This window comes from Neovison vison, chromosome 6 (genome assembly GCF_020171115.1).
Source record: "Neovison vison isolate M4711 chromosome 6, ASM_NN_V1, whole genome shotgun sequence".
NCBI lineage: Eukaryota > Metazoa > Chordata > Mammalia > Carnivora > Mustelidae > Neogale > Neogale vison.
In genome coordinates, this window is record NC_058096.1 from 46,171,085 (window position 1) to 46,194,520 (window position 23,436).

The 23,436-nt window shown below is 33.9% G+C and overlaps 1 protein-coding gene and 1 pseudogene across 1 annotated transcript; both read left to right on the top strand.

The window, feature by feature from the left end:
• The first annotated feature begins 651 nt into the window (after positions 1–651).
• LOC122910036 lies at positions 652–1,119 on the top strand (annotated as a pseudogene).
• A 9,519-nt stretch (positions 1,120–10,638) lies between these two features.
• Positions 10,639–16,465, top strand: LOC122910037 (olfactory receptor 5AC1-like). Its single transcript, XM_044254789.1, has 2 exons — positions 10,639–10,687; positions 15,528–16,465. Exons 1-2 carry the CDS (start codon positions 10,639–10,641, stop codon positions 16,463–16,465), a joined length of 987 nt encoding a protein of 328 aa, XP_044110724.1.
• Positions 16,466–23,436: the final 6,971 nt, after the last annotated feature.

A 23,436-nucleotide genomic window follows, 5' to 3' on the forward strand; every position in this document is an offset into this window, starting at 1 on the left:
ATGTGTATGTGTGTGTTATAAGTATTAACCCTACATATGCAGAATATGTTTCAAATATGTTTTTGTCCTTTCCCTTTGTTTATGAATTTATGTAGTAAAAATTATTACATGGTCATACCTATGTAAAAGTTATTAGTCTATTTCTCTTCCACATACAAGAGTTTTATATTTGCATCTCTTCTACTTGTGATAGTCTTCCACATAGTTTTAATATTGCCTTAAAATTTGCATTTATTTCAGGTTTTTTCAATTTTGGGGTTAGATACTTAAAGAATTTTTAAACCATCTTACTATAGGCTGAAAGTTAAGTTTGAGAGACTATGGACTCCAGGAAACAAACAAAGGGTTTCAGAGGGGAGGGGGATGGAGGGATGGGTGAATCTGATGATGCATATTAAGGAGGGCACTGATTGCATGGAGCACTGGGTGTTATGCACAAACAATTAATCATGGAACACTACATCAAAAACTAATGATGTACAGTATGGTGACTAACATAACATAACATAATAAAAATAAAAAATATTACTAATTAGGTGGAAAACAACACTAAGGTACAATGTAATTTGCAAACAAAATGTCATTATTTTGTGTTATCTTTAGTAAATTTCTTTGATACATATTTTCTCATTACAGTGATCAGGTGTGGATATGTCAGAAGGAAACAAGACTCTAGTAACTGAGTTTGTCCTCACAGGACTTACAGAGCAATCACGGCTGCAGTTCCTTCATTTCTCTCATGTTCTGGGTCATCTACCTTATCATTATGGAATGCAGCCTCAGACTGATTCCCATCTTCACATGCCTACGTGCTTCTCTCTTGGTGGTTTAGCCTTTGTAGATGCATGCACTTTAACCTTTGTAACACCCAGGATGTAGGCCGATTTCTTAGACAAGATGCAATGAAATCCCTACCTGAGTGCATTCCCCAAATTTATTTTTTTGGTTCCATGCAACTACAGAATGTTTCTTTCTGGTAGTCATGGCTTATGGCCACTATGTAGCCATATTAACTCCTTGCTTTATCCAGTGATAATGTCCAATAGACTCTGCACTCAACTGATAAATATTTCGTATACAATTGGCTTTCTGCACAGCCTGATTCATGTGAGAAATTAAGAGGTTATAGGTGACTTCAGAAGAGCTACAAAGAAGTTAACAGTTCCCAAAGGAAATTTCAAATTGTTTCTCTTTTCACTTTTCGTGTAAATAAGTCTTGCAGATTAGCCATGGTCTTGCCCTTTTCCTAAAGATCTAGTTGTCAGTGTAGTTATTGAGCACTGGGTGAACGAACTCAGGTTAACACAATGTTTACTTGGATGAGGGTCCAGTTATGACTCATATTACCAAAGTTGATTTATTTAAAAATATTGTAATTTTTTTATGGGAACATTTAGTCTGAAAATTTGATATCTTTAAGGGACTCCTTCAAATTCCATTTAATAACTGACAGTAACAGGCTGTTATGTAAGTGGGAATCATTTAGTTCATGACTAATCCTTGCTCACTGAACTAGATCTGCATGTTAATAAAACTCTGTGATGGCTTACCACAACATGATAAAATGAAAAAAAACCTTAGATTTTTGGCAAAAAAATGTTTCTGAAATAAAAATGAGGAAAATTAAGAAAAACGAGATTTAAAAAATCGGTGCATCTTCTAGATGTCCATCAACAGATGAATGGAGAGAGAAGATGTGGTATTTGTATATACAATGGAATACTACTCAGCCATCAAAATATTGAAATCTTGTCATTTGCAATGATGTGGATGGAACCAGAAGGTATTATGTTAAGCAAAATAAGTCAGTCAGAGAAAGACAATTATCATATGATCTCACTCATATGTGGAATTTAAGAAACAAAACAGGATCATAGGGAAAAAGAGGAAAAACAAAACAAGACAAAATCAAAGAGGGAAATAAACTATAAGAGACTCTTAATCATAGGAAACAAACTGAGTGTTGCTGGAGGTGAGGGAGGTAGAGAGGTAGGGTAACTGGTGATGGAACATTAAGGAGGGCAAGTGATGTAATGAGCACTGAGTATTATATAAGACTGGTGAATCACTGACTTCAACCTCTGAAACTAATATTTAATGTCAATTAATTGAATTTAAATAAAAAATATTTAAAAATTGGTGCATCTTAGTAACAACAATTAAAAAAAAGGAAGTTGGTTTGAATTAAATAGTGGAGCATCAAAATTTAAAACTTCCCATATCTAAAAGTGCACATACTAACTGTCACACAGAACATTATAATACAATGGTATTCAGGAATTTTCTGATTTGGAAATATTTCAAGATAAATCTTTCTCAAATATTATAGATATCCTGTACTCTATTTATATGATTATTTTGTTTGCAATAGTAAGCCTGGTAAACATTTGCATAGGGATTGCGTTGCTATCCTTACAATAGATAGAAGGCAAAGCAGAAAGCAAGGATGAGAAACTGGTTAAGTATATGATGTAGAGGAAAAATTGAGATAGTGGTCTCAAAGCTGAGACTAGGCTCTTATGATCTCAGCCACCAATTTACTTCTAATTCAGTGACAGGACTATATTAGTACATAGACTAATTTATTTCAGTATAATAGAATTGATATAGATTCCTTTTTCTTTTTTGGGGAAGACTTAATTATGTTCCTTGAGAAGTCTGTTTGTTTAATCACTGTTTAGGAAAGGAGGATTCATAGAAAATAAAAATTAAATTCTAGTTATTGAAGCAGGAGTGAAAAAGGTCTTCTTTTTGAAGTATTTTAAAATTTATATTTAGATTTTTTTCCTATAATTCCAATGAACATCAAAACACTTGTCTAAGAAGACATAGTAAGAAACATAAATTTATTATTTGACTCATGAATATAAATGAAAATATTCAATTTATTTTTATAGGTCTACAGGTTTTCACTGACAAATGATTTTTTAAAAAAGATAGACAACTGAATGTGTTCTTTTGAAAAATACTATTTACTGCAGAAAATTCTGATTAATTTTACTCTCTTGGTGGTTAACAATAATACAGGATATCTTTATTTCATAATTTAGGATTGATTTTTGCTATTACATTTTCTTTACTGTTGGTTAGAGCTCTATTCCAATAATTTACTGTTATATTCTCTTACAATCTCTTAAATTCTTATTATTTTGAGAAAAAAAATTTATTTCCATATATGCATCTCAAAATTTTTTTTAAGTTTGAGTGTATTGCCCTACATAATGTTTCTAATTTCTGCAATATTTCATGACAGAATTGTTAAATCCACAAACTATTATTAAAAAATTATTAACCTTTTAATACATTAATGCTAAGTAAAAAGACTGTGTTTTAACATAACCACAGTACAGTTATCATACATAACAAAATTAATTGCTTAACATTATTTAATATTAATGTGTTCAATATTCCCAATGTGTCTCAAAAATTTTGTTGTTTCTTTGTTTGAATCAGGATTTAAACAAAGTACAGCCAGTGCATTTTGATGATTTTTTAAAAATTATGTATCATGTCTGTCTGTCTTTATTTTTTTTTTTAGTTCTTTCAGTTAACCACTGTATAGTACATAATTGGTTTTGATGGGTTTTTAAATTTCTTTTAATCTACAACAGTTTTCTCTTCCTCCATTTTTAATGTCATTTGTTGAAGAAACTGGTTTAGTTGTCCTGTAGAATTTTTCACATTTTGGATCTGGCTCATAGTATCTTTGTGATAAAGGTAACTTTGTGAACTGATAGAAGGAATTAGATCTACAAACTTGCTTAAGTCCAGAGTATTTTAATTTTACTTTGTTCTAGTTGTTGAGGACTTCCTATTGTTTGCCATTAAGAACAAAATTCTAGATTTTATTTCTTAATAAAACTATTCATTTCATCTAGATTTTGACATATATTTGCCTTGAATTAGACAAAGACCCACATAGTGGTTTTTACATTTATTGGGTTTGAAAGGTTATTTCCCTTTTATCATTTTATTTTTTTCTTCCACTTAGAAAAATTAAAGTTAACTAGTAATTTTTCTATTTTGTAGGTGTTTTACAAGAACTAGGTTATGATTTTAAAAATCATATCTAACTTTGCTCTTGTCTAATTCATTAATTTCTCATATTTTAAATTTTTTTCTATTGGTCCTCTTATAATATTTTTTTTCTTCTAGTTTTTATATTTAGAGTTGAATTTGTTGATTTCATTTTAGCTTTATTATTGATATTGTATGCATTTGTATTTTATATTGTGCTTTCTTCCAAACTGAATGAGTTGCTGAGTATTTTACTTTTTTTTTTTTACTTTCTGCCTCTCATTGCTCATATGGAATTTTCACTTATGTGAACTGTCTATGGGTCCAACATAAAACATCAGTTCTACTTTGAAATCTTGTTGTCATATAAAATTTCCAAAAAAATGAATCTATTAATGCACTGATTCTTTTCGTTTTCTGTCTCTATTCAAATTTCGTTCCTCTGAACAATTAAGTCTTTTGCATCCATGTCTTCTTTGCCATACTGAAAAAGAATTATGAAAAAGGCTGAAGCTATGCCTTCCCCACAGTGGTGCTTGTATGTTCACTGTTCTCTTGTTCTACTATAATGCTCTTTTTCAGATTCATGAGTCCTGAATCTGGCCCAGATGAAGAGTAGGACAAAATGTATTCTTTGCTGTACATTATTGCAATTTTCTGCTAAATCTCTTTTTATACAGCAGAAGAAACAAATTTAAGGTGGACTAATAAAATGAGAGAGGAATATTTGTTTCTCAAATAAAATGTTCCTACTATTTTTCAATTTTTATTTAAATAAGCATGACACCTAATAGGACATCTTGCATATTGATAACATTCAATAGATTTTTTATTTGAAAAAATGGAAAATGTGTAAACTTTATATGATTATGTCATAAAAATATCGTTGATGATGTTAAGTAATTTAGTCTTCTAAATACCCAGATAGTTTGTCAGAATGTATGATTTTGATTATTTCAGTTGCATTTACTATTATAAGCAATATTTCAGTTGCATTTACTATTATATCATCATCTCAGTAGATAATAATTGAATGAGTAAATGCATGAGAACTCTACCTCCAATAATAGCACTTTTGGAAACTGAAGCAGATGTAGTCTTTTAAAAGCCTTTCATAAAACCAAACCATTTCCACTTGCATTATTCTTGCTTTGTAAGACTTTTTATTATTTGTGATTAAATAATACCAAGTTCATGAGTTTTAAAAACAAAAGTTTTGATAGCAATTTAAGGTAATTACAGCCACTTAAAAAAGTACTTTTAAATAAGTATCCTCCCTGCTAACATTAAAATATTTGTCTAAGCACATAGACAAATACCTAGCAATAAGTTTCACAAATAGTTAAAAATTTCTGATAAGTAATAGTTGCCACTTTTATTCTGACAGATAGTATCAATGAAAAAAATCATTATTAGAATTACTATTTGTACAAAGTTATTATTTTTTTTTAAAGTAGGCTCCAAGCCCAGTGTGGAGCCTAATATGGAGCTTGAACTCAGGACCCTGAGATCAAGACCTGAGCTGAGATCAAGAGTCAGAGGCTTAATAGACTAAGCCACCTAGGCACTCCCAAATTATTTTATAGTAATTACAAACCACTTGAAAATTTTCAGGCTTCTAATTGGTCTTCTAATAATGATGCTTCATTTTAGAGAGACTGATTAAATTAAAAACTTTCTTATATTTTCCTATGTCTTTATGCTTTTTTCCTTAGAGCATGGTATCTATTGTATGCTTTTTGACTTCGTTATTTATATTCTTGTATTTTCATGAAAAATAAAAATATAAAAATATTTGTCTAAACAAATGAATGATGTTTTTCTGTTTCGGCTATATTTCTTTCCTATATATGATTCTTAGATAGCAATACCCAGTTTTTCTATATTGCTTAATATACATTTTTACAGAAAATTCTGTTTATAAATCAGTGTTTATACTGGAGAATAGTCTATTAAACTCTATGTGCCTTCTATACCACTGCTTCCACTGGACCCAAAGTAGGTCTGTGGGACTAGGTGTTCAGTTGGTATTATGTGTGGGTACCACCTTGGCAACAGTGGATTCAGGAAGTCACATAATTCATGACCTTTCAATCTATAGTCCTCTCATCATTTTTTTTATTGTTTCTGTTTTTTCTATTTCTATATACATCCATTCATGCCTACTAATGCATGGGATCAGGTCATGTGACTATGGCTTACATCGTCACTATGAATGCCATGTTTAGTTAAAAATATCTGAGACTATGATATTAATAAGGCTAGTTACTCAAAAGTACTAAAATTTCTGTAGGGACCAGATGAGTGGTCATCTTATGATGTAAATCAGTGATCATATAGCAGAGGAAATATTACCTATTTGTAATAAAACTGATAGAAGAAATGATAATGGACATTTGACATGTATGAAATAAGTTGTTGAATGTTAGAATTCATCACAAATTACCTATTAGATGGGGTACCTGGGTGGCTCAGTTGGTTGAGTCTGCAGTAGGCTCAGGTCATGCTCAGGGTGTTGGGATGGAGCCCTGTGTCAGACTCCCTGTTTAGCTTCTCCCTTTCCCTCTGCCCCCTCTCTGTGTCTCAAACAAACAAGCAAAATTTAAAAAAAAAACCCAAAACAAATTATCTATTAGAGATTGTTCATTACCCTAAGATATCTGAATATCTTTTGTAGCTTTGGCGCATGTAAATTTTGGAGATGGACTTGAAAAGGTAGGTTGGAAAAAAAGGTTTGAAGAAGTTTGGAATGGCTGAAGATTTGGGGCTTTATTCAAGTTGCAATAAGGACTCGGAAGATTTTTGACTAGAGTAACTTGGTAAGAGCTGAACTATATTTGAATGCATGATCTTATATATGGGCATGCCCATGGACTGTTAGACAACATTATCAATGAAGAAATATGATGCCCTAGCCATACTAAGAAATCTGAGAAAAAGGAAAATTAGGTGATAAATGTAAATCTACCTCCACACCCCATCACCCAACCTAATGGAACCTTGTTTCTATGAATGTCATCATTAAGAAAAACTGCCCTATCAATAGTGGACTGATCTGATTTCTCCAGGACATTTCATTGTACTGAGACAAAATTATAGCAGTTCAATGGAAATATTGTGGGGTGAATTTATGTCAATATGTTAAATATTAATTAGTATTCTAGGCTACAGGGAGAAGAATAAAACTTAAAGTTGCTGCTATGTCACTTTCTCATTGATCCAAGGTCTGAAGAAAAGATTAAAAACTCAGTGCATGGAACATACTTATTTAGAAGGATATTTTATTTCTTCTAGTAGTTAGGAATAAGGTTGCTTCTTACATAGGGAAATCTATCCCATAAATTTCTACCTTCCCACTCTCAGTGATACACTAAAAAGGGGGTGGGGGAGCTGAATTACAGCCAAATCAAGAAAGAATAAACATTTTTTTCCCATCTCTACTTTCCTAATTCCTAAGTGGTCCTAGATCCCAAAAAGCAAAAAATCCTTAGAATTCCAGGTACAATGAAGAGTAGCTTTGTAAAGCAGTTAGGATCCTTTGGTCAAACAACTTCATTTTTTGCAAATGAGGAGTGGTAGTGCTATAGGACACAGAAATAACAGAGGCAGTTCCTTATAACTCCAATTCTCATTTTAACACACCAGGCTTCCTCTATGTATATTCAACAAACTACCACCTGGGAAAAAGAGACTTCATTAATTAACTGAATTCAGGAGTCTGGTGCAGTCATCAGGCCCAGGATTTGTGTTGTATAAAATGGTGATACAAGTCAACAACACCAAAAGTCTGAAGTTGGAATGAAGGCCCTGACGCTGGTTGAGTAAGAGAGAATTGGGTTATTCTGAAGGAGGGTGGGGGGAATGAAGCTTTCGGCTAAACTGGTAAGAAAGTCTCTGTGGCCAAGAGTTTAAGAGTTACTACTCTAACAAGAAACTATAAAGCCCTTGGTATTAAATTTGCATAATCCAAAAAACTACCCATAGCATAATTTCCCTTTTCACTGGGTGAATCTCATGGTTACTACATCACAGGTATTTATCACAGGAAGCCTTTGCAGCTCAAGACAGCTGAGCCATAAATCCTATTATCTGCCAGAAACTCAGGATTTTACTATCTCATACCTAGATCAGATTTTTTTGTTATGCTTTACTATGTCCAAGACAGTGGAAGGACAAGTTTATAACTATTGTTTTTCATTATCTTATGACCTGTTTGAAGATCTTATGACCTGTTCAGATTACTGCAGAAAATGTACTGCCAACTAGTGGGCACTGTCAGACTTCTACTGGATTCTTGAGCCCTGTCAGCCTTATCACAAAAGGGTGTGTGTACTCCTCTCACAGATGCAGCATGTCAGGTAGAGTTCTAATGGGATGGAGAAATGCTGGCAATTCAGCCACTTTTTAAGGAGGACTTACTTCTTCTTCTTCTTTTATTTATTTATTTTTTTTATGAGAGGGAGAAAGAGAGAGAGCTGGAGAGGGGAGAGGGAGATGAGAGAGAGAATCTGAAGCAGGCTCCATGCTCCATGCAAGTCCAAAGCAGGGCTCAATCTCTGGGTCCTGAGATTATGACCTGAACCAAAATCAATAGTCAAATGCTTAACCGACTGAGCCACCCAGATGCCCCAATATTTTTTCTCTATTTTACAGTACAGAAAATCTGTAAAATAAAATTACAATTACACTAAGATTAGAAAAACAGACAAACTCTGAATTTTTTCCTCATCAACACTGCATACAAAAGTCATGCTATTTTAACTTTTTTAAAAAATTATTTCTTTTCAGCATAACAATATTCATTGTTTTTGCACCACACCTATTGCTCCATGCAATATGTGCCCTCCTTAATACCCACCACCAGGCTCCCCCAACCTCCTACCCCCCCACTTCAAAACCCTCAGATTGTTTTTCAGAGTCCAAAGTCTCTCATGGTTCACCTCCCCTTCCAATTTCCCTCAACTCCCTTCTCCTCTCCATCTCCCCTTGTCCTCCATGCTATTTGTTATGCTCCACAAATAAGTGAAACCATATGATAATTGACTCTCTCTGCTTGACTTATTTCACTCAGCATAATCTCTTCCAGTCCCGTCCATGTTGCTACAAAAGTTGGGTATTCATCCTTTTTGATGGAGGCATAATACTCCATAGTATATAGGGACCACATCTTCCTTATCCATTCATCTGTTGAAGGGCATCTTGGTTCTTTCCACAGTTTGGCGACCGTAGCCATTGTTGCCATAAACATTGGGGTACAGATGGCCCTTCTTTTCACTACATCTGTATCTTTGGGGTAAATACCCAGTAATGCAATTGCAGGGTCATAGGGAAGCTCTATTTTTAATTTCTTGAGGGATCTCCACACTGTTCTCCAAAGTGGCTGCACCAACTTGCATTCCCACCAACAGTGGAAGAGGGTTCCCCTTTCTCCGCATCCTCTCCAACACTTATTTACTGTTTTGTTAATTTTGGCCATTCTAACTGGTGTAAGGTGGTATCTCAATGTGGTTTTGATTTGAATCTCCCTGATGGCTAGTCATGATGGACACTTTTTCATGTGTCTGATAGCCATTGATATTTTAACTTTTTAATTAACTGTAATTTTGATTTTTAATTTCAGCTCTTTAGATCAATTCTGAAATATCAGAGTCATTCACCTAAATGAAGATATTAGTTATATCAGACTGAACTTTTGTATAGAGGATAATAGGATAAATTTTAGGATGAGGGAAGGGATATACAGGCTTAAAGATTTTGATCTTTATTCTAAGAGTGATCATAAGTTATATTTAAGGGTTTAAATGCAGTTGCATCCATGGGTGTGAGAATGGTGCTGATCTTAGTGGTTTGGTATTTTATAAAGGTGACATTGGCCCAAATGCAGACAGTGGTAGGAGAAAATACTAGAAAGTGCACATACATTAGGAAAGTGTTATGTCAGTATTCTAGGTGGATGATAGACTTTTGAGAGAAGTGGATGGTTACAACAGATATTAAGGAGATAAAAGCCATGGGTTTGATAATAGTTTTGACAGGGTTTCAACGGGGAATTCAGTTTCAAGGGATGAATATCAGGTTTCTTTCTTTAAAAATGGGATAACGATGATGCCATTAACTGTAAATAGGAAGGCAGGATGAGGCCACATTTGGTGATAGTGTTGGAAAAGACTGAATTTGGATCTGTACATTCTGAGTTTCATGAGTCTTAGAGACACTGAAAGACACTATCAGGTGGTTGGAATGTGACAACATCAAGAGAAATAAGAAAAAGGAAAGTCATATGACCTAAAAACTGCTCAGGGGCAGTTTGTCAAGTCGCCCTTGCAGGGCACTCCATTGACACAAAGTGTGCTTCTAATTGTCACACCTGGTGTGTCTGTGTTATTCCCTGGTTAGCTCCAATGCCCAGTAGAACAGCTTCACCTGAGTCCTACAGGGAATCCATTGGTAGCTTTCACTGAGGGAATTCCAAAGTTATTTTTTTTTTCTTTTTCATGAATAGATTTCAAAAAGAGTACAAATAAACATGTCCCCACTGTTGAGGTTTCCAAGGAAAATCTTTGCCAAGTAATCACTGCTTCATTCTGCTCCTTCCACTTTTCTTCATTTAAAGTTTCCAAGATGAAGTACAGCTGTGGACATGAAAACAGCCAGCAGCTTCATCAGTTTGGTAATTCATAAAGATGACTGGCCCCAACAATGTAAAGTATGGTAGAGGGAAATTTACATTGTTTTTCCTTTGGAAACCCACCATATTTCATTAAAGTTACCCATCATTCCTCACTCTCCAAAAGACTTAAAGAAACTGAGCGAGAGCACTAAGATCTAATTTCCATTATATGTAGTTTTCAATTTGCTTATTTGATAATGAAATATCCAGGTCAGAAATGAAAATCCTAGCAACCCTATGAGATTTTCTGTTTCTCTTCAAGATAGACAATTCTGGATGCTTGTCATGAGTACTAAATGTTTGACTGTTGAAGAGACACATATGATATTTCTTTTTAATAGTAACAAGATAAAAGAAAAATGAGACAAATGAAAAAAACAATGATAAATGAAAAGTTTCAAAGATTATTTCATATTATGGACAAATTTCTTTGTCAGGCTAAGGACAATTAAGTTATATTGCTTAAACTTCCTTAATTTGTTAATGGAATTGTGAAAAAATAACTAAAGTCACCACTGATAATATTGTTCAGCCTCTTAATTCCAAATGGGTATATGTGTGTATATATCTATGTGTGTGTGTGTTCATAGGGACACACACACACACACACACAGAGTGTATATCTACAACTATCTATCATCTATATAAAAAATATATATACTTATACACACATATAAATATATATAATATAGAGATAGATAGGTAGATAGATAGATAGGTATAAAAAAATCCAAGTCCTTAATAACCCTTGACTAATTAGGAAAATAGGGTATATCAAGTATGGGTTTAAAGTTGTCAAGGAATCAGAGTAGGCTCATTCAGAACAAAACCTCCCCCTTGGAAATTAAATGACTTGCCATCAGTGTCCATTAAGGACAATTTTTAGAGGAGACATTTCAGTCAGTCTCTGTGCTGCATGTATTATGTCTCCACGGCTTCTCAGGGGTACATACTTTAAAAGATAATTTTTTTAAAAGATTTTATTTATTTTTTTGACAGAGACAAACACAGCAAGAGAGAGAACACAAGCAGGGGGAGTGTGAGAAGGAGAAGCAGGGTTCCTGTGAAGCAGGAAGCCCAATGTGGGACTCTATCCCAGGACCCTGGGATCATGATTTGAGCCGAAGGCAGACGCTTAATGACTGAGCCACCCAGGCACCCCAAAGACAAATTTTTAAAGATAAAATTTTCTTGTTCTATTCTCAGAGAAGATAGAAAATAATCCACTCTTCTCCCTAATGTTGAACCATTAAGAAAAACCTTGCCTATGTACCTATTTTAAAGGCAAACAATACAATTTTGGTAAATAGGTAAAATTTTTGTGTTTTAATCAGCAGGAAGTAAATATATAAAATTGGGTTATTCATTTTACTCTGAGAAACAATGAATTTACACATCAAATTACAGGCAGATTTTTTCTTGTAGATGATCTAAGAATCTAAGACCTAAGTGCATTCCCTTCTAAATATCTTGTGATCTCTTCTGTTTAATTCTTCTTTTAATTTTAATTTTTTGATTCTTCTGTTTAATTCTCCCTCCTTTGTTTTATTATTCTCCTATCACCTATAGCAGAAAATAAATATTAACAAGCTAGGGTCTATCATTTCACACAGGCTTTCTGTTCATACAGTTATTTGCAAATATACATTTGCAAATGTGTGGATGTGTTCGTAGGTATACAGAGTGGGAATTTTAAGACTTTGTTGCCAGTGTGTTTAAAGGGATAATATTAAAAAAATTCTTTGCATCTTACTTTTCTCACATTCCTAATAATTATGGAAATTACTTTGAGAAAAGTGGTAGAGCAATAACATTTTAAATGACTGCCATACTATTGATTAGTATGATTATACAAGGATTCATTCAACTATTGCTTCATCCTGTCGGTTTACATATTATTTCCAGTATTTTGCCACCATGAACAATGCTGCAGTAGACTTCTCTCCCTATGAAATGATATGTTAATGCTATAGAATGGATTGAAGGCATGGATCACTGAGTTGAAAAGTATGTGCATTTTTATTTTTAAAAAAATATTTCCAAGGGAGTTGGGGGAAATTGGAAGGGGAGGTGAACCATGAGAGACTATGGACTCTGAAAAAACAATCTGAGGGGTTTGAAGTGGCGGGGGGGTGGGAGGTTGGGGGAACCACGTGGTGAGTATTAGAGAGGGCACGGATTGCATGGAGCACTGGGTGTGGTGCAAAAATAATGAATACTGTTATGCTGAAAATTTAAAAAAAAATTGCCAAATTATTTTTCAAAGTGTTAGTAATTTACATTTTTACCAGTAAGTGTGAGAATGATCTTTTCGTATTCTGACAACCAGTAGATTTTGTTAATCTGAGAGATGAAAAATAATGTCTTATTTTATTTGCACATCTTGAGTATTGGGAAATGTGAACATCTTTTCCCACATTTATTGAATGTTTTGGCATATTCTTCTGTGACCTGCCCTTTCAATTCTGTTTTTATTTTTTCATTGACTTACTTGACATTTTTTACCAATAAATAATATTTCTTTGCATTTGAGAAATACTAATATTTTACCTCCTAAATTAATTACACATATTCTTCCAAAGTCTTATTCATCTTTTATCTTGTGAAAGATTTGATATATACTCTATTTTCATGAATTTAAGCATTAGATTAAATATATCCATATTTTATCTTTCTTTGTTATGGCTTTCTTATATTAGTCTTTTTTTTTTTCATTTTATTTATTTATTTGACTGAGAGAGAGAGAAAGAGAGAGAAGAGCACAAGCAGGGGGAACAGCAGGCATAGGGAGAGGTAGAAGTAGGCTCCCCACTGGGCAAGCAATCCTATGTGGGACTCAATCCTAGGACCCTGGGATCATGACCTGAGTGGAAGGCAGATGCTTAGATAACTAAGCCACCCAAGCACCCCTAGTCAAAGGTTTTGTAATATATTTGATTATATTTATTTTATGAATTTTCTTAGAAAGTTTTTTTTTAATTTTTTTACTTTGAAGTCCTTGATCCAATAGCAATTTTAGATTTTATTTTTTATTTTTAAAAAGATTGTATTTATTTATTTATTTAAAAAGATTTTATTTATTTATTTGACAGAGAAAGAAGTCACAAATAGGCAGACAGCAACAGAGAGGGGAAGCAGGCTCCCCGCTGAGTAGACTTGGGCCTCCATCCCAGGACCCTGAGATCATGACCTGAGCCAAAGGCAGAAGCTTAACCCACTGAGCCACCCAGGTGCCCAAGATTTTATTTATTTTTGGACAGAGAGAGAGAGAGCAGGGGAAGGGGCAGAGATGGAGAGAGAATCTCAAACTGACTCCAGTTTGAGAATGGAGCCTGATGCAAGGCTCAATCTCAGGACCCTGAGATAATGACCTGAACTGAAATCAAGAGTTGGACACTTAACTAAGTGAGATACCCAGGTACCACAATCCAGTTGCAATTTAAAGCAAGCATAGAAAAGGAAGCCATTCTTACTTTTTTCCAAGATAGGCAAATATAGTCATAATATTTGTTGAATAAATCATCATTCTCAATTGAAAAATCATCCATGTACTATATTAAATTCCAACAAATACGCTTGAATCAATCTTTGGAGTCTTTATTTGGTTTTACTACTATATTTTCCTATTTCCATGTCACATTACATTCTATTAAATGGCTTTATGTTTTAACACTACTGCATACTTGACTTTCATATTTTCCTTGTCTCAAAATACCTTTATTTTATAAGAATTTTATGCTTATGCTATCACATTAAAAAGCAATTAGGGTTCTAACTAAAAATAAATTGAATTCTACTGACATATTTATAATACTAAGTATTCATATCTGAGAACATATTGGCTGTCTATTTTTTTAGAAATTAAAATCAGATTCTTTGGTAAGTTTTTACTATTTAATTCACATAGGTCTCACATATTTTAAAAATATTTCAATGTATTTTAAAGTTTACAATTATTATAATTGATATATTTCCCTTTTATTTCTCTTCCTTGCTTGCAAAGAAAAAAATCTAGTGATTCTATATGTATTCATCCTTCATCTGGTGCTTGTTAAAGTCATAATGTTCTTTAGTATAATAATATAAAGATAGAAAAATAATGAATTTATTTCCTACCATTATTATGACATTTTATTATATCTTTATTATATTACTTTCATATCTTAGATGTATTGCGGTTTCCAAAAAAATACCATATAATAATGGTCAAAGTAAGCATTTCAATCTGTTCTTAATTTGAGGGAGATGCTACTTTATTTAGAATGTATGAGATTGGTTTTGATAACTAATCTTTAGCATATTTAGTTCTCAATTTTTTTCTTTTTACAGAAAGAGAGAGCTCAGGTGCACATGTGAGTTGGGGGAGGTGCTGAGGGAGAGAGGGAGAGAGAATACTAAGCAGGTTCCATGCCCAGTGCAAAGCCCCATGGGGAGCTCAACCTCACAACCTTGAAATCATGACCTGAGCTGAAATCAGGAGTTGGACATTTAATCAACTGAGTCACCCAGGTGCACCTAGCATATTTTTAAAATTCTATTTCTATTTTTAAAGATTTTAAAATTAGAGGATGATTATTAAATTATAATAATTTTTTCCAAATAAAAAAAATAAGCCCACTTCTCTTATATAGTAATTAATTCCATATATATACCATATATATTCCCCCTAATTTTTAGGGACAGTTGTCCAAATACACATTGTTTGTATAGAATATTCAAATGTAAAAGTATATGTTCTGATTAAAAGGGATACATGAACAGGGAAGATAAATTTATTTTCAAATAAAATGTGACTATTTTCATGGTATTTTATGACTGTGTTCTTATTCTTTCATTTCAGTGATTAGCTTCAGTGAATCTGATGGAAACAAAACACAGGTGACTGAGTTTGTTCTCACAGGACTTACAAATCTTCCAGGGCTTCAAGTCCCCCTGTTCCTGATGTTCTTGGTCATCTACTTCACTACCATGTTGGGCAACCTTGGACTAATTTTTCTTATTTGGAAGGACCCCCACCTTCACACCCCCATGTACTTACTCCTTGGCAGTTTGGCCTTTGCAGATGCTTGTTCCTCATCCTCTGTGACTCCCAGGATGCTAATGAATTTTTTATCTAACAATCATATGATATCCCTGGTTGAATGCATCACCCAATTTTATATTTTTGCTTCCAGTGCCAACACAGAATGTTTCCTTCTGGTAGTGATGGCCTATGACCGCTATGTAGCCATATGCAAACCTTTGCTTTACCCAGTGGTGATGTCCAATATCTTCTGCATTCAATTATTAAGTGTTTCGTATATTATTGGGTTTCTTCATCCTATGATGCATGTTAGTTTATTATTTAGATTAACTTTCTGCAAGTCCAATGTAATACATTATTTCTACTGTGAAATTTTACAACTGTTTAAGATTTCCTGTACTGATCCTAAAGTTAATATGCTCCTGATTTTTATATTTTCAGTCTTTATACAATCTATCACTTTTATGACAATTATCATCTCTTACTCCTATGTCCTCCTCACAATTCTGAAAAAGAAGTCTGAAAAGGGCAGGAGCAAAGCTTTCTCCACGTGCAGCGCCCACCTACTCTCTGTCTCTTTGTTCTATGGCACTCTCTTCTTCATGTATGTGCGTCCTGGGTCTGGACTAGCTGAAAATCAAGATAAAATATATTCTGTATTTTATACAATATTAATCCCCCTGTTAAATCCTTTTATTTACAGTCTGAGAAACAAAGAGGTGATAGGTGCCTTGAGGAGAATAATAAATACATAATAGTTCTTAAGGCAAATTTTAAACTTGTTCTTTTCAAACTCTGCAAAATACAAGGGATCTGAAGTTACATAAATTAGCCCTGGATTTACAATTTTGCTAGAAGGCAAAGTCTAGGGTAGTTTCTGAGAGCTGTGTGATGAAAGTCAACTTCAGTGGATATTTATTCCAATGGAGGAAGATTTTAATATTACACAGAACTGAATTCTTTATGAAAAATAGAACATCTTTTTAAAATTAAGTATTTAGAATTTGTGCTTTTTTACTCTGTAAATTTCCTCTAAATTAGATATAATAGTTTATAATTTTATTGTGGCAGACATTTGGCAGCATGTTTCTTTGTTGAAGCTGGTGTGACTGAACGAAGACAATTGCCTAGAGCCTGCATATCAAAAATCTTGCTGCTTTTCCAGTTTATATCCCCACCAACAGTGTAAGAGCGTTCCCTTTTCTCCACATCCTCACCAACATCCGTTGTTTCCTGTGTTGTTAAATTTAGCCATTCTGACAGGTGTGAGGTGATATCTCACTGTGGTTTTAATTTGTATTACCCTGATGATCAGTGATTTTTTTGAGCATCTTTTTAATTGTGTTGGCTCTCCGCATGTCTCTGGAAAAATGTCTATTCATGACTTCTGCCCATTTTTTAACTGGGGCTTGGACTCACAACTCTGAGAACAAGACCTGAGGTAAGATCAAGAGTTGGATCCTCAACTCACTGAACCACCCACATGCCCCATGTTTATTTATTTTCTGTGTGTTGAGTTGTATAAGTAAGTGAAAGCATATGATAATTGACTCTCTCTGCTTGACTTATATCACTCAGCATAATCTCCTCCAGTCCCGCCCATATTGATACAAAAGTTGGGTATTCATCCTTTTTAATGGAGGCATAATACTCCATAGATATATGGACCACATATTCGTTATCCATTCGTCTGTTGAAGGGCATCATGGCTCTGTCCATAGTTTGATGACTGTGACCATTGCTGCTATCAACATTGGGGAACAGATGGCCCTTCTTTTCACTACATCTGTATCTTTGGGGTAAATACCCAGTAGTGCAATTGCAGGGTCATAGGGAAGCTCTATTTTTAATTTCTTGAGGAATCTCCACACTGTTCTCCAAAGTGGCTGCACCAACTTGCATTCCCACCAACAGTGGAAGAGGGTTCCCCTTTCTCCACATCCTCTCCAACACTTGTTTACTGTTTTGTTAATTTTGGCCATTCTAACTGGTGTAAGGTGGTATCTCAATGTGGTTTTGATTTGAATCTCCCTGATGGCTAATGATGATGAACATTTTTTTTTTCATGTGTCTATTAGCCATTTGTATGTCTTCTTTGGATAAGTGTCTGTTCATGTCTTCTGCCTATTTTTTGACATGAGTATCCAGTTTTGGGGTATTGAGTTTGAGGAACTCTTTATAGACCTTGGATATCAGCCTTTTGTCTGTAGTGTCATTTGTGAATATCTCCTCCCCTTCCATGAATTGCCTCTTTGTTTTGTTGAATGTTTCCTTTGCGATGCAGAAGCTTTTGATCTAGATGAAGTCCCCAAAATTCATTTCTGCTTTTGTTTCCTTTGTCTTTGGAGACATATCTTGAAAGAAGTTGCTGTGGCCGATATCAAAGAGGTTACAGCCTTCTCCACTAGGATTTTGATAGATTCCTGCCTCTTGTTGAGGTATTTTATCCATTTTGAGTCTATCTTTGTGTACGGAGAATGGTCATGTTTTGGTTTTGCATACATAGCTGTCCAATTTTCCCAACACCATTTATTAAAGAGATTGTCTCTTTTCCACTGAAATTTTTTCCTGCTTTGTTGAAGATTAGTTGACCATAGAATTGTAGGTCCGTATCTGAACTCTCTACTCTGTTTCACTGGTCTATGTGTCTGTTTTTGTATCATGCTGTCTTGGTGATCACAGCTCTGTAGTAAAGCTTGAAATTAGGCAACATGATGCCCCCAGTTTTGTGTCTCTTTTTCAAAATTTCTTTAGCAATTTGGGGTCTTTCATGGTTCTATAAAAAATTTAGGATTGTTTGTTCCAGATCTTTGAAAAATGCTGGTGGAATTTTGATGAGAATGGCATTGAAAGTGTAGATTGCTCTAGGCAGTATAAGGCGTTTTAACAATGTTTATTCTTCTGATCCATGAGAATGGAATGCTTTTCCATCTTTTTGTGTCTTCTTCAATTTCTTTCATGAGTGTTCTGTAGTTCCTCAAGTACAGACACTTTACCTCTTTGGTTAGGTTTCTTCCCAGGTATCTTATGGTTCTTGGTGCTATAGTAAATGGAATAGATTCTCTAATTTCCCTTTCTGTATTTTCATTGTTAGTGTATAAGAAAGCAACTGATTTCTGTATTTTGATTTTGTATCCAGCCACATTACTGAATTGCTGTATGAGTTCTAGTAATTTGGGCTGGAGTCTTTAGGGGTTTCCATATAAAGTATCATGTCATCTGTGAAGAGAGAGAGCTTGACTTCTTCTTTGCCAATCTGAATACCTTTTATTTCTCTTTGTTGTCTGATTGCTGTTGCTAGGACTTTTAGTACTATGTTGAACAACAGTGGCAAGAGTGGTCATACAGATGCAGGGAAAAAAGGGACCACAGGTACTCCAGTGTTCATAGCAGCAATTGCCACAATCACCAAACCATGGAAAGAGCCAGAATGCCCTTCAACAGATGAATGGGTAAAGAAGATATGGCTCACATATACAACAGAAACATATATACCTCCATCAGAAAGGATGAATACTCAACTTTTGTATTGGATGGGTCCAATACAAGAATACAACTTTTGTATATGGATGGGTCTGGAGGAGATTATGCTGAGTGAAATAAGTCAAACTGTGAAAATTAATTATATGGTTTCCCTTACTTGTGGAGCATAAGGAATAATATGGAAGATATTAGTAGAAGGAAAGGAAAAGTGAACTGGGGGAAATTGGAGGGACAGATGAACCATGAGAGACTGTGGACTCTGAGAAACAAATTGAGAGTTCAAGAAAGGAGGGGGGTGGGGGATGGGTGAACCTGGTGATGGGTATTAAGGAGGGCACATATTGCATGGAGCACTGGGTGTGGTGCATAAACAATGAATCTTGGAACACTAAGAAAATAAAATAAAAAAAAAAAGAAATATTACCAGTGATAAAGAGAGTCATTGAAAAATTATACAGGGTTCAATTCACCAAGAAAACAAAATAATACTAAATATGTAAGCACTGATCAATGGAGCTTCAAAAAACTGATAGAATGGAAAGGAGATATATACAAATTCACAATTATAGAATAAAACTATAGTATTCCTTTTTAGTAATTGATAAAACAAGTTGAGGGGACATTAGTAAGAATAGAGAAAACCCAAGAAATACTATTAACTAACATGATATTTATAGAATATTCCATTAAGCAGCAGCAAAATATACAGTATTTTTATGTGCATACCGAATGTTCACTAAAATACACCCTATTCTGGGTAATATTTAAAATTATGAAATTAATGCAAAATATAAAACATAACAGAATTTAACTTGAAATAAGTAAGACAAAGATACCCATTAGTTTTTATATATTTAGCAATTAAAAACCATCCTTCTAGGAGTGCCTGGCTTGTTCTGTTGGTGGTATGCAACTCTTGTTCTTGGGGTTGTAACTTTAAGCCCCATGTTGGGTGTAGAGATTACTTAAAAATAAAATCTTAAAAAAAAAAAAAAGAAGAGCCTGCCAAATATCCATGGATCAAAGCGACAGTAACAAGTGAAGAATAATATATTTTAAATACAATGAAAATGAAAATACAAATATGTAAATGCGTGGAATACAGCTAAAATGGTGCTTATAGAGAAATTTATATCATTAATGTTTATTGAAAAAAGAAAAAAGGAGTGATGTGATGAGCACTGGGCGTTATATGCAACTGATGAATAACTAAACTCTACCTATGAAACCAATGATGTACTATGTGTTGACCAATTCAATTTAAATTAAAAAAGCATTGAATTAATGCTCAATGTTTCTACATTGACACTATAAAATGAACAAATTGAACCCAAAGCAAACAAAAATAAATTTATAAGTTAAGAGCAGAAATCAATTAGATTGATAGAAAAATAACAGAAAAATCAATCAAATGAAAAACCTTGTTCCTTGAAAAGACCAATAAAATTTATAAGCTTTTAACCAAACTGGTCAAGAAAAGAAAATATTTAAGTCACTGAGTGATTGAAAATGCAAATATCTGTAGAGAAAGAAGGTACATCATTAGAGACATTATAAATGTTTAAAGGACACTAAATACATAGTTTGAATAGTTTTATGTACAAAACTTTTGTCAACTAGATGAAATGAACAAATTCTCTAAAAACATACAAACTACCAAAGCTTATAAAGAAGAAATCATCTGTGGCGCCAGGGTGGCTCAGTGGATTAAGCCTCTGCCTTCAGCTCAGGTCATGATCCCAGCGTCCTGGGATCAATCCCCATATTAGGGTCCCTGCTCAATGGGAAGCATGCTTCTCCCTCTCCCACTCCCCCTGGTTGTATTCCCTCTCTCACTGTTTCTGTCAAATAAATAAATAAATAAATAAATGAAAAAAGCATCTCCTTAATTTTTTTTCTTCTGTCTTGTTGTTGGCGTATAGAAATGCAACTGATTTCTGTGCATTGATTTTATATCCTGTCACTTTACTGAGTTCCTGCATGAATTCTAGCAGATTTGGAGGGGAGATTTTTTGGGTTTTCCACATAAAGTAGCATATCATCTCCAGAGTGAGAGTTTGGTTTCTTCTTTGCTGACTTGGATGCCTTTTATTTCTTTTTGTTGTCTGATTGCTGAGGCAATCAGTGTTGAATAACAGTGGAGATAGTGGACAGCCCTACCATGTTCCTGACAGAGAATTGTATTCTCTGTGGGTTTTTCGTACATGGCTTTAATGATATTGAGGTATGTACCCCCTATCCCTGCACTTTGAAGGGTTTTGACTTTGTCAAATGCTATTTCAGCATCTATTGAGAGCATCAAATGGTTCTTGTCCTTTCTTTTATTAATGTATTGTATCACATTGATTTATTTGTGGATGTTGAACCAACCTTGCAGCCCAGGAATAAATCTCACTTGGTCGTGATGAATAATCCTTTTAATGTACTCTTGGATACTCTTGGCTAGTATTTTGTTGAGAATTTTTATATCCATGTTCATCAGGGATATTTGTCTAATTCTCCTTTTTGGTGGAGTCTTTATCCTTTGATTTTAATAAATGAATTTCCTAAGAGAAGGAAAAGAGGAAGTGCAGAGGTATCAGAGGCAGGACTTAAACTCCTTTCTCTAGAGCTTTCACTCTCTTTTATTAAGCATAAATAGCAGTTCATAAAACGAGGTATACTGCAAATTTTCCTATTGCAAACATGTGGATGTATGTATGCATGGACACTGTGCACTTAAAAGCATATGAGAGCTGTCGTAAATATGACTAATAATGTGCAAAATCTCTTCCCAGAAAAAGAAAAAAAAAGCTTTTCTGAAAGAAATTGAAGAGTACCTAAATAAATGGAAAGATGGGTTGGAAGATTCAATATTGAAAAAAATATCAATTCTCCCTAAATGCATTCACAAATATAATAAAAACCCAGTAAAAATCACAGGAGGTTTTCTTATAGAACTGATAAAGCTGATTCCTTTACTCACATGGAAATGCAAAGGATATATAATAATAGTCAAGACAACCTTGAAAAAGAACAAAGTTAGAGGATTAATAATACCTGATTCTATGACTTCATATAGAACTTCAGTATCAAGACAGTGTCATACTGTTGTAAACATAGACAAATAGATCAGTGAAACAGAATAAATCCCAGAATTAAAAAAACATATAGACAGCTGATTTTACAAAGGTGCAAAAGTAATTTGGCAGAGAAAAAGATAGTTTTTTCAACAAATTATGTAGAAACAAATTGGGTATCTATATGCAAAAGAGGAACTTTGATCCAGAGAATACACAAAAAGGATAATAGACATAAATATATAATAAAAGAAATACAACACCAAGAGCACCATCCACAAAATAAAAAAAGATAATTAATTTCATTAAAATACTTGCTATTCAAAAAATATTTCTAAAATAAAATGACAAAACAGAGTATTTCAAAAAATATGTATAAATTATTTAGCTGATAAATTATGGATTCATATTCAGATATATGCAGTACTATCAAAACTCCAAAAAAAGCTGATAAATAATCCAATTAAAAATTGGCAAAAGATTTGAATTGACTCTTCACTGCAGATGGCATACAGAAGTCAAATTAGGGCACAAAATAATGCTAACCATAATTAAAGAATTTGCATGAGGAAAGTGCAAATTAAAACTACAGTGAACCACCACAAACTACCTATGAAAATAGCTAAAACTGAAAAGACGATCACCAAAAGCAGCAATACACATATTTTGTACTCATAGAAATGCAACAAAATGAGTTAGGAGATAAGGATAAAAAATTTAAGGCAGCAGGAAATTTCAGTCAAGCTTTGGTTATGGTAAAAGATACCTCTGGGGGCACTTCAGTATCTCAGTCAGTTAAGCCTCCAACTCTTAATTTCAGCTCAGATCATGATGTCAGGGTCTAGGAATGGAGCTCTGGCCAGCTGAGTACAGATTCTCAAATAAACAAATAAAATCTTAAAAAAAAAATCTACCTCTGCACATCATGCTGCTTAAATACTCAACCATTTTGCAGATTATTCACAGTGACTCCTTTTATCTATGTTATTTTTTCTTCACTTCTTCTTTCACTATTAACATTTTTTAAAAGATTTTATTTATTTATTTGACAGGGATCACAAGTAGGCAGAAAGGCAGGCAGAGAGAGAGGGGGAAGCAGGCTCCCCACTGAGCAGAGAGCCTAATGCAAGGCTCCATCCCAGGACCCAGAGATCATGACCTGAGACAAAGGCAGAGGCTTAACC

Coding starts and splice junctions, on each gene's coding strand:
- LOC122910037 (XM_044254789.1), top strand. CDS start 10,639: ATGAAGTACAGCTGTGGACATGAAAACAGCCAGCAGCTTCATCAGTTT. Junction 10,688..15,527: donor CCAGCAGCTTCATCAGTTTG/GTAATTCATAAA, acceptor CTTTCATTTCAG/TGATTAGCTTCAGTGAATCT.